This window comes from Megalobrama amblycephala, linkage group LG21 (genome assembly GCF_018812025.1).
Source record: "Megalobrama amblycephala isolate DHTTF-2021 linkage group LG21, ASM1881202v1, whole genome shotgun sequence".
NCBI lineage: Eukaryota > Metazoa > Chordata > Actinopteri > Cypriniformes > Xenocyprididae > Megalobrama > Megalobrama amblycephala.
Genome location: NC_063064.1, coordinates 16,348,410 through 16,361,217, shown reverse-complemented (window position 1 = coordinate 16,361,217; position 12,808 = coordinate 16,348,410). Strand labels below are relative to the sequence as shown.

Here is a 12,808-nt window from a genome sequence, read left to right as displayed (position 1 = left end):
CCTTCAATCTGTTGGTAGCCATTGAAATCCACTGTAAGGAGAAAAATCCTGGAATGTTTTCCTCAAAAACCTTCATTTCTTTTCGACTGACGAAAGAAAGACATGAACATCTTGGATGACATGGGGGTGAGTAAATTTATCAGGAAAAGTGTATTTAAAAGTGGACTAATCCTTTAAGATGGACTATCTTGTTTTTTGGTGTTGTTTTATATACAACTTGGACTATTTCTGTTATAATACAGGTGAATGTCTGTTTCACAGATCATTAAAAATCGTACTAATCCTGGTTTAGGCTAAGCCTTGTCTGTGAAACCAGGCCTATATGTTCTGGCGATGGCCCTGTCCCAGATCAAACTACCAACAGGTCTGATGTTCAACAAATCCAGGCAATGTCGCTGAGAGAATGACTGTCAAAAGACCAAAAACCCTCATTTGATTTGCTGTCTGTCCTCAGAAAACTTATCTTGGGCCGATCCGAACTCTTTGGTCTTAAACGAGCCTTGAACTCGCTCATATCCCACTGTTTTTACCAGGCGGATGGTTCCACCAAGCAACGCTAAAACAGTTTTCCCTCTACAAAAGCCATCTCACACCACTGCGTCCTTTTTTACTACCTGTCGCCACGCTGCTCTACAGGATATTGAAGGTGAGCCGCCTCGCGTCTGCGACGCCGAGCCACATCCCTTTCGAACAGGGGAAGTCAGCGAGCCGTAAGGTGTGAAGCAAAACTCCATTTACCACACTAGAGGCGTTTGGCTCGCAATATGTCGCCCGTCTCTCGGTTTAAACTCTCCTCCACGCCTCGCTGCCGCCCGCCTGGCCCCGCTGCCTCTCGCCCACTCATTACCCCTTTAATTCATGCCAATATGAAGCTGAATAGTTGCGGGAATAATTAAAGAATAATTAAGGGTTTTTTAATGATTTGATTCAGTGGGCCCTTTTCACGTTAACTGCATGCCTTGAAAGGCATTCACCTTAGATTCCCATTATTGTGACCTTGGTTTTACTTAACAGCACAGAGAGGGGATAAAAAAAGGAAAAATATATCAGCTGGGCTGTAATTAAGGGTTGGAGGGATGTAAAGGTTAACTCACACATGCATAAGTGCACACGCATACATAAACATGCACTTGCTCTCTCTTTCCTGCGCTCGCTCTGTCTTTGTATGTAAAATCATATTTGTAAGGGTATTCACATGCAGAAAAAGCCAAAGCCCACTCGTTCTCCCACACACACACCGGGATGAGATCAGGGACGGATTTCTTTATGTGTGTGTTGGCAGGCTCTCTGATTGCTCCATTTGCCGTGTGCGAGAGAGTGAGCATTAAAAGCCACTTCTCACGTGGTTCATCGCCACTGCGAACCATTAAACCCACTGGCTTTTACTGGAGATGTAAAACGGCCCATGAACGGTAACTATTTCAATTTCAATATCCTCGTTAAATATAGAACAAAAAAAAAAAAGAGAGAGAGAAATAAAGCGGTGGGGGAGGGGGACAAAAGTGCTAAGTTTCTTTCTCAAACAGCTGAATTTTGATTTCTGTGAGCGAGCGACTCTTGATAAATTTGTCAGATCTGCTTGGTGCAATTTATACTTGCCTAAAGCAACCTCCTCCTCCTTACTACTACTGTAAATCAATTCTGCTCTGTCAAGATCATTTATGTAACGGAAAACTTTTTTTTTTCGCCTTGTAGTTGTGAAAAATAATCATACGTTCAATCAAATAGGTCTAGCTGAGGTGCCTGACCCGATTTCTGCCCGAGAGGTGTGTGTGAAAAGGTCGAGGGTTGCGCGTTTTGGGACGATGTTAAATATTTGAGAGACGTGAGAGAAACGGGGTTGTTTGTTTCTTCATGTCTGCTCAGGGGCCGCACCTCTGGCCTCCAGGCGATATCACAGTGAGATAGCAGAGGCCATGCAACTAATAAACAAAGAACGAAAGAAAGAGAGAGAGGCGGGAAGAGATATGGAGAAGTCTGGCTCAGCAGCTGGGTGAGAAACATTGTCCTCACTCTAACATAAGCACTCCCTGACCGCCGGCGAGTCGACGTGTAGCGACACCAGCCAAAGGAGGCGTCGTCGACACTAGTACGCTAGTAAATGCTGCTTATAAACGCCAGAGCCAAGTAACATCAAAGCCGCGGAAGATATCATTCCGGGCATGCCTGTGAGGATGCAATCAAAGTTACACAAAACGCGATTACATTACACACTCTGACATCTATACTCATGGCCTATTAACGGGGATCACACATGAATGTGCATTTACTGTGCCATCCGACGGCACTCTATAAAAGCACTGGCAACAGCTGAATGATGTTCCGTCAAGCTGGCCGCATTCCCCTATAAAACATGTATGGCTTGAGCAGTTAGAGGGCCGGGCGGGAGGGAAGAAGTTTTCTTAGGGAAGTATGGAACAAAGCGTATGTGTGCACATATTGCTTGCTTTATATATTCAAGAAGGTTTAGAAGGCTTGTTTTAGTATGTACCCATTGGCGCCAACTTGATATTTTCCACTTAATGTTAAGTTTTTGTATAGAAGCCAGTTTCTGCCTCAGAGTAAAAAAAAAAAGAAGGTATTTATGACTCTTTTTCTTCATAATTTCAACTTTATTTCTCATAAATGTGAATTTATACATCACCATTTTGTATCCAGTAAGGATGCATTAAATTAATCAAATGACAGTAAAGACTTTAACCTTGTAACAAAATTTCAAATAAATGCAGTTCTTTTAAACTTTTTATTTATCAAAGAATCATGAAAAAAATGCATGTTTCCTCAAAAATATATTAAGCAGACAAATTGTTGTCAACACTGGCAATAAGAAATGTTTTTGAGCACCAAATCAGCATATTAAAATTATTTCTGAATAGAAGAGAAAGCAGTTTTTTTTTACTGTATTTTTGATCAAATGAATGATTTTTTTTTCATAATTGCAACTTTATTCTTGTAAATGAAACTCTTTCTCATTAAGTTGCAACTATCTCACAGTTGTAACTTTCTCATAGTAGTGACTTTTATCTCACAATATGACTATTTTTTAAACTAAATCTCATAATTGTCTGTGGATTTAATAGGCTTTAATAGTTTTCTATACTCAAAAAAACCCCTAAATAATTAATTGGATTAGCCTAAAATAAATAAATAATACATAATAACTGGCCTAATAATAAACAAAATAATGTCTTATTATGAAACTCCATAAAAAACTGTGAAAGCTATGATGTCATCATAGCTATGATGACATGTCCCTGCAGCACAGCTTTTAGAGGACATGATGTAGCAAATAGCGTACAGTAATATTTTGATTAGCCAATAAAAGTTGCACCAATTGGCATTGAAAAATGTACCTTTTATGTGGTTTGTTTTGGCAAGTCATGTCTGAGCAGCCCAGACATTTACAAATATTGTTTTAAGTTGTGTGTGCGGTGACTTGCGTGGTGCCCATGTGTGTATGCATGTTACCTGTTGCAGCATAAGGGCTTGTTGCTGTTGGAGTAAAGCTTGGAGCTGAGGCGGAGAGAGGATCTGCTGCATCTGCTGAGGAGTTATCATCTGTGGGGTCATCATTGCCATGGATACTGGCACCTAAAAAGAGCGGACAGTCCAATAAGTGACCGCATACATGGTTGTTTGTGTGCGTTTGAGCATCATACTCTGTAACAGTGGCTGTTGACTGGTGGGTCGTGACATTAATATGTATTACAGGTCTGTGCGGCAAGGAAAAACACGCTAAATGCAAATTATAAAATGCATGTGATAAAACAAACTTATCAACTGTTAAGATGCTGAAGATGCCCACCTCTATAGTGAGATAAGCACAAATAAGCAAATAAGCCATTTCTGTTTTTCTAGCTTCATAAAGGAATGTTGTACTTCACTTTAATTAACTCTTTATCCTGTCATGGCAATGAGAGTACACAAAACATCAGCTCTGTTGACACAATAGAGCTCCACACTGCTTGCATTGTAAAACCCTGGCAGTTTTTCCAAAAGAGAGAGAGAAAGCGTGTTGATCAAATCTTCCCTTGAGTATGTAGTCTTTATCAGCCTGAAAGTACTTCAATAAACATAATATTATGATTTGTTATCTAGAGAATCACATCTTTGGAAAAAAATAACAAACAGTCTGATAAGATAGCTATCGGCAGGAAACAACTTGCAACAGTCTGGAATTGAGAGCACAATTTACTAGACAAGAACGAGGCGTAAAGATGGAAAGCGTGATTCTTATCTTATGACAAATATGCAAAAAAGGAGAAATGGAAAGAGAGCCGAGCTCAACAATAAGGATTTTTCTCTGCAAGCCTAGTCGAGCTTTAGTTCAGATTTTTACTTGGTATAGAAACTCATGCATTTTATTTTTATTTTATTTTTAATATGCACATATATGCATATTTTGAACTTTTCTATGGAAACTCATTTCCCGCTTAAGAGTAAAAAATTAATTAAATTAAAGTGAAATTTTTACTCTGAACTCAGAATTCTATTTTTTAAAAACAAATACAAACACAAAACAAAAAAGACAAATAATTTGTTTTTTATTTTTCATAAATAGCTCAATGAAACAAAAATTATGAATTCATACAAACACTTTTGTTGGAAAATGATGACTACAAAACATCACTTATGTCTGACGCGTACAAGACTATTAATTCCAAAATCTCATCTAGATAACTTTTTAAATACGATTTAAGTAAGCAATAAGGTACGAGAGGCTGTGCTGTATCGTGAATAAGTCACGGCCTCAAGTACCTTATTGCTTTTAGAAAACGGTTACCACACAATACAAATATTAAAGCCAAAAATATGTATCAATGCAACTTTCACGAAGTAAACTTTCACTAAAAGCCTTCCTTCCGTCAGAAAAAATAGTCCCTGATCGTGAACAGCAAGAGAAGTTACATTATTACGCCATTAGATGGCGGCAAAGAGATTCTCTTTATGAGTGTGTCAGTCAGTAGCGAAGACTTTTACATTGAAAAGACTGAATTATTGTGAACACAGAACAAGACGCAACTGACAAATGCTTTGACTAGTGCTGTCAGTCACGGGAAAACCCCTTAACTGTTAAAAGGACAAGATAATACATCGGACATTTAAACAGATTATGAACATAGGACCTGACCAGAAGGAAAATGCTAAATCTGAATAGATTTAGCATTGAGTGAAGAACCGTTGAGTGAAGCGGTCATAGCCGTGTTTTATCGTGAATTGATCAATCAGAATCAAGGACAGGAACTAACCATTTTATAAATCAGCAAAATTCACAAGAATAATGTTCAAAACATCACACAAACTAAATATTTCAGTTCAGTTTAAACGACATAAAAATACATGCACATGATCAATGCAGCGCTGACCCAATACAGCTAGTAGCAGTCCGTCAACTGTAACCTAAAACTCTCATACTGGTCATGGGCGTCCTTACTCTCTCTGCGTGTGTGTGTCTGTGAGAGATGGTTTGGAAAGACCAGAAGGCAGGCAGCCTGTACATGATTACATCCTTTAATGCAGTAGTACCGGCCACTCCGTTAACTTATGGGCAGCTTTTTAACGGGCCAGCAATTTCCACCAGTACAATTTGCGGCTGCTTCCTCGAATGCAGCTAGCGATCTTCCACCGAGACACACGCACACACACACACACACGCACAGTAGCTCTGTGGCGTTCCATTTATTTTCCTATTTACTGCTCAAGGGCCAGAACTGATCATCTCCCTGCAACTGCTCAATAAAAATAAAGCTATTTACAGGCAACGGCTGGCTTGAAGCTGACATACGAGCACAAACTACAATCCAGCATAATACGTACATTTATCTACATTTTCCACTCAAAGGGAATAAAACAGACAGGCAACGGCGTGACGACTTCCCAGTCCACTGCCAGTCTGATCTGATATTTGCATTCATTTGTTTTCATGTAGCGCCTGAGCGCTCATATTTTCAGCAGTTTATCTATTCAGAGCTCGAGGGCTCATGAGGAGGGGTGGAGGAAGGGGGCGAGATAAGGGGAGGAAAGACGAAGAGAGAGAGCTGTCAGACGCAAATTAAATCTGTAAAGGGCTGATTTGACTTTGTAAACAAGATTGGCGGTAAATACGAACACCGGCTCTTTTCCCCGCCGGAAAGAGGGATGAAAGCTCGTGAGTCTCGTGGTTATCTGTGACTGTCCGATATTTTATTGTAAACGTCCCTATCACAATCAAACGAGCCATCCGTATCCTTCGCTATGAGGAGGTGGGAACGCTTCCCAGAGTCCATGACAGAGACAAAGAGGCAAAATTATGCACTCTTTTACCCTCTGTGACTTATGCGCCACAAGACAGACACATTTTATGGGCTGGCGTGCCACTCACCTTGATTAATTATAGGCGTGACGCAGGTGAGGCTATGTTAGACTAGCGCTTACAGCTAAAGCTAGCAAGCACGGACATATTTCTGCTGATGATATCATGCATCTGATGCCATCGCGGGAGTGTGTTCGGTCCTCTGCCAAAAATCATGCACCCACCTTTGATGACTTATATCAAGGGTTAAAACATCAAGGGCCCTACAATTACAGCTTTGAAAGCGAGTATGTGCACCCAGAGAGGAAAAGGCGTCTGAAACAAAGCCAGGGCGCCATCCGAGGCGAGAACCCACAGCAGGCCGGTCGGCCAGCCGGGACGTGCCGTATGTGTGCATGTGTGTTGTTTGTGCGCACATGGGGGGAGACGGAACGTGAGATAGGGTGAAAGAGGGGGCTCGGTGTGGCGGGCGCTTGGCATCACGCCAATTTGCCACGCACGGCTGCTTGTCACCGGGAAAGAGCGAAATGAAAACCTGTAATTAATTGCTCCTCTGCATCCCATTCTCCCGCGGTGACAACCCATACATTCTATTTTATACACACGTTCATTGACATTTTCAAGTTGCAGGCGTAATAATTACCAGAGTTATAACACCTTCTATTGCGGCGCGACAGTGGGATTGACGAGCCGCCTGAATGCTGAGTTGTTAAGGTTTGACGCCATTAATTGCCCCTATAATCTAATATCACAAAGGCGGGCCATTACACACCATGAGCGGAGCGTGCAATTCGACACTACGGTTTCAGAGCAGTGCAGGAAAACAAAAGCGCGCCATTAGAGACTTGACGGCCGCTAACAAAAGCGCAGCACAATGCGGAATTATATTTTCATTCGGCTTTGTCTCTCGCCATAAATGATTCCCCCGTTCATTTGCCGCTGAATAGACCCAGTAATAGAGGAGCCAGAAACCCCAACCATTTGAAGTCAGGCATTTATTAAATGCATTTAATTTTTTTCTCCCATTTTTTTCCTCTTTCTCTCTTTAAATTAACATGCAAAGGGAAAGAAAGGCGAGGGAGATATTTTACTAGATGAGCAGAAGCACAGCGGTGAGCACCTTGCTGTGAATTATCAAGCCTGAACACTCATTTACTATATTTTAAAAACACAGACAAAAAGCGTTCTGTCCACATGTGACGAGAGAGAATAACAAGAGAGACCTGTTGTGATGTGTTGTCAGTAAAAGGCTAGAGATGCCTCAAGTTTGGACCACAGGAAGAGCGCTTGGCCTATAGCGGAGCTTCAGTAGGCAGCCAAATAGACAAAGCTTTAGAAAACACTGTAAAAATGAATACGCTGTATCTACTCCGTAAAATTTTGGCAACAGATTACAAGCAATATTATTCATTAAATTCAACAAACAGAATTGAGTTAGAATAAATCGAATTAATTCCTTAAATGTCAACCATTTAAAACGAGTCAAATTTAAACAAAAATATGTGAATAACAGACAGACGTCAAAGATGAATTAAGAACTCTTTATTTTTTTACTGCCAACATTGAAGACTCCTGATGATAAGTAGAATCACTGAAGGAAAGAATTAACAAGAATTAAGAGAGGTTTAGATGTTGATTTTATTGAACATATTTCAGTGTTTCGTTTAGTTGGCCAGTTTAACTCTGCTTTTTATGTCACTTTGTGGTTTTTGTAATGGTGTTTGCCAATTTTACACATCTGTGTAAAATTTATGGTTGACTTTTAAGGAATTCATTTAATTAATTCTAACTCAATTCGTATATGTTGAATTTAATTAATAATATTGCTTGTAATCTGTTGCCACAATTTTATTGTGGAGATAGAGCATATTACTTTTTACAGTGTATATAGACACATTATTTAAGAAAAAAATGAATATAATTTTATTTAAAAAAAAAGCTATTAAATCATTTAAAATATAAACATATATTATAAAAATATACAAAATTAAATATATAATATAAAATTTTTTATTAAAAATAAAAACATGACACATTATGAATGATTTCCTCTTTATATTTTAGCTATACAATAGGCACATATTTCACTTGCATGTAAGAGATCAAGGTTTGGTGTGTTAACACGAAGTTATTCCCTACTGGTCAAGGCTGTAACTAAAGTTACAGGGCTTTTTTTTTTTTTTTTTTTTTTTTTTTTGAAAAAGCAGGCAACATTTAAATCAAAATTATATTTCATTATATATTTTTAATAAATGCGTGAAAAATGCCTATTTTTACAGTTCCCAATTATTTATTCATTTATTTATTTATTACAATTTTTAAAAATTAATTTCCTTGTCTGTAATTAGTCAAATGCCATTTACGGACCAGGTAACTGGCTCCAAAAAAAAAAAAAAAAAAGAAAAGAAAAAGAAAAAAAGAGTGCTCATGAGCAAAGATTGCAGCTGAACAACTGCCATTGAGAATGAACAGAAAGGCTATCATAAAGCTCGCTCTGCAACAAAAGCAAATAATATCAGGTCTTACGCTATAATAACCCGTGTGTGTTTGAGAACGGCCTCCACCAATCAGTGTCACGCAGGTCAAGGGTCGCCTACGGAGAGCGGCTCTTGTGGTCATTTTCAGTGTATTTCACTTATCTCATCCACCTTTAATCAGGTGGGGGGGTAAAACACACACACAATCACTTTAGAGGTCAATACGGTAAATGGAGCTCATCTATACAAGGCAAAACCTCTTCTCGCACTCACCCGCAGCTCTGAGTTTGAAAAGTGGCACGGCATCTGAATGCATCTGTCTGTGAGAGAGCACATAATATGTGGTGTGTATTTGATGGCCATCCCCTAAAACCATCTCCACAAGCTTCTGAGACTGTCTGCTAATGAGCCAGCTTCAGTGGCACCTCTGGAGCCTCCCACCACCATTAAGATTCACCAGCACTGTCCGCACGCACCACGAAGAGCTACCCACTACTGACAGGGGTCAGCTTCAATACAGAGAGAGAGAGAGAGCAGCAGGGGAGATGGCCGTTCGCAGGGAGCGGAGCAGTAATTAGAGGGGCTATTTGAAGAGCGAGTTTAACTGATTAACAAAGAGAAGAGATGGGAAATGAGGGAGAGAGAGAGAGAGAGAGAGAGGGGAGATGGAAGCCGAGCCGCAAGAAGAGCGATGCGTCCCAGAGGGTCATAAAGGAAGTAGTAAGGACAGAGAATGCATTCCAATGAGCCTTATTCTGGCTTTTCCTTTTTTTCTGGCCTTGATAAATTACAATCAGTCTTATCAACCCCTCCGCTCATTAAAACACAGACACAAGGACGATGATGTGAATCTCTTGTGAACCTACAGACAGACCCGTGGCCAGAGCCCGACATTGTGCAGTTTATGTGGGGTCTGAACCGGAACAAGTGAGAGTGTTTTAATACGAAATCCTCCTCAGCACAATATACTGTCAGTCTGCCAAATGACTCACTTTCATTAAACTAAAACCATCCGCACTTAAAAGCATTTTGTAGGCGATTCCCTGCAAAATGTTTCACCTGTGCTCCTAGATTCAATCTGATTCCATTAGTCTGGATATATGGAGCGTCTCAATGCATTCAATGATAAGTTGTAATGTTTCTGCTCTAATGAAGTGGCCACTCAAATTATTTGCCATTTAAAAATATATTTGGGAGTTGTGGTACATCTTGCAAGGGAGTCGATGCTTGTTGCACTTAGTGTTAAATCATTGAATATTTATGATATATCTGAAATGCATTGACTGACAATATTTAATTAGGAAACATCATAAATATCGCAATGATTTGCAATTGATGGATGGATAACAAGAGCAATAGTTAGACAGGTGGATGGATGGATGGATGCTACACCCTTCATCACTTCCTTTGTGTTTATCTCTATTAGCATTTTTAGAATTAAAAAAAAAAAAAAAATGAAACCAGGCAGTGAGTACAAAGTATAGAGGAGATCTTCATTTTGGGAAAGGTCAACCTCCCAGTAATGAGCCGTACACTAAATTATGGTATTTAAATAAATGGATGATGATGAATGCATCTCCATTCTCTGGAGGATTCTTTGCCATTCCATATTACAGGGTAATTATCACATGTAGTGCGGTGGTGCATACACACACACACACACACACACACACACACACACACACACAAGCAGGAGAAAAAGTGGGCGAAAGAGCCTCAAGTGAAAGCATATAAAAACATGTTACTAAACTTTGGACAGACGTGGCAAATCAGCTCCATAAAGCCATAATTGGGACTGGCTGAGTTCTTGAAAGGCTTTTTATAGCTGGAGAGGAATAATATACTCGTCCATATAAAAAAGGGGGAAAATCTGATAAACGGCACTTAAAGTTGAAGAATTTAGAGAAGAGCACAAAGGTCTAGCACTTTAAAGACTGCGAGGGAACTCAGCTCAGACTCTGGAGTATGAATTACGACAGAGCGACACTCGTGTGGAAAGGTGGCCAAAGAATCACTCCGACTATGTAAAGAGAGCAGAGTTCTGGTCATCCAAATCTAAAATCCTGGTTAATACACACACAGGAAGAGTTTAGTTCTTCTAGAAAGCTGAGACGGGGTGTCATATAACAGCTAAGAAACACAATTGTCCCTCTGTGGTGAGCTAGAAAACTAGAGAATGAACTAACTGGTAAAGCCTTAGTGAAGCACACAATATTTAAAGGGACAGTTCTTAATATGATTTTACGGAAAAGAGTCTTCAAAGATTTATTTTAGGTGAGTGTTAAGGCCCGTTCACTCCAAGAACGATAACTATAAAGATAACAAAAAATTGTTCCAAATATAAAAGACTAGCACTGTTCACACCACAGCTATAACAATAACGATATAGAGAAACTATATCGTTGGGATCACTTTCAGAATGATTTTCTTCAAGCTGTTGAACGATAAAACACTGACAGCCAATCAGAATCCATTCTAATTTAAGGGCTTGTGCATTTAAAGCAGAACTAAGTAACTTTTTTACCTTCGTAAATAGTTTTCTAAGTCCTTACGATGGTTAATTGACTTGTAGTGGTGTATTTGAGGCGAGCACTAACCCCCTCTGGCACGTCTACGGCAGAATACAGCACTTGCAAGTTGAGCTGCGCCGAACCGACACAATCTCGCCTCATGTTCACGTTCACGAGAGAGTGAAAATATGCTTTATGGTAATTCAAAAACAATGTATATATTATGACTTTATAAGACAATTTCGAAAATTACCCACCTCCATCGAGATTTCTTGTACTGTATTTGCAAAACTACTGAGCGTTGTAGTCGTTGTAGTCCAGAGCTGCGCTTGGAGTATTTACGACAGTGTGATTCACTGAAGGAACCTGTAGGGGGAGCTTCGCAAATCTTACTGAGTTCCGCTTTAAAATGGCAGACGACACTGGAGAAGTTAACCGACGAGGTTCGGAAAAAACACTTTTTGACAAGTCAAATCCCCTTTTCAAGGATACTTTAAAGAAAATGGATACATGGAAAACAATTGGTCATACCCTCGGAATAAACAGTGAGAAGTATTAATGATGAGATCGTTGTGCCAGGCTAGCAAACAGTGTAACATAAAAATTACCTCAGGTATCCAGCGCTAGTTTCGACAACATTGTCTTGCTTCCTTTGAAGTTGCAGTGAAAAAGACTAGGCGCTGTTTTTATTCCGCTATATTGACTTCGTCAGCTCAATTCACTGTTAGATTAGATTGATTACACTAGCTATTCACTCGAAACATAGCATGCTGAGGACATCTGCTGGTTAAAGCCGTGTAAATGCAACAAGAACAGCAAAAACATGTCGTACACACTTTGAAACCGCAACGCGTGAACTTCGTTGGTGTGGACGCAAATATACTTATTGTTATAATTATCATTCTTGGTGTGAACAGACCTTAAGATGACAGAAAAGGTAATCTAAAAGTTAAAAAAGCACAATTAAATATCCAATATTGACTGTTTCCATCATGCATCCTAATTTTAATATATCACATTCTCAAAAAACATAAGCCATATACTTAAATGCATGACTCTGGCAAAGCTTGTAAAATTTAGTGGCAATCAGGTGGTCATAAAACATGACAAATATAAACATTTAACGTGATAGCATGTGTAATGGAGAAAGATGGAGGCATATAAAGTTATAATTAATATATAAACACCACAGTCAGTCAATCTCAACGATCCATCTTCAAGCTCACCGGCATTCCAAGGGGACCCTGGAGTGGGAGGGATAATTGAAAAAATGACAAGGAGACGACTAGAAGAGACATCACACGCGGGCATCCATGCACACGCGGGACAACATCCTAGCGCTGTTTACCCCCGTCAAAAGGAATTACTCACCTCACCGATGGAAGACTGGTAGACTGCCTAACCGCAACCCACAGCTCACACTCTCTAATTCTCTCTCTCCTCCTGCACTAGAGTACCTGCAGTCTGCGCTGATGGCCATTATGATCAGTTTATTCACGGGTGCGCTCGTGAGTCTACTGCCCGCGGGC

General features: G+C 39.8%; 1 protein-coding gene across 6 annotated transcripts in view; it reads right to left on the bottom strand.

Moving 5' to 3' along the window:
• Window positions 1–12,808, bottom strand: part of foxp4 (forkhead box P4) — a 363,043-nt gene that overhangs the window by 60,797 nt on the left and 289,438 nt on the right. For all 6 annotated transcript variants that reach the window (XM_048172845.1, XM_048172841.1, XM_048172843.1 and 3 more), the window contains one exon: window positions 3,469–3,591. In XM_048172845.1, coding sequence (XP_048028802.1) covers window positions 3,469–3,591 — 123 coding nt within the window. The remainder of the gene's footprint in view (window positions 1–3,468; window positions 3,592–12,808) is intronic.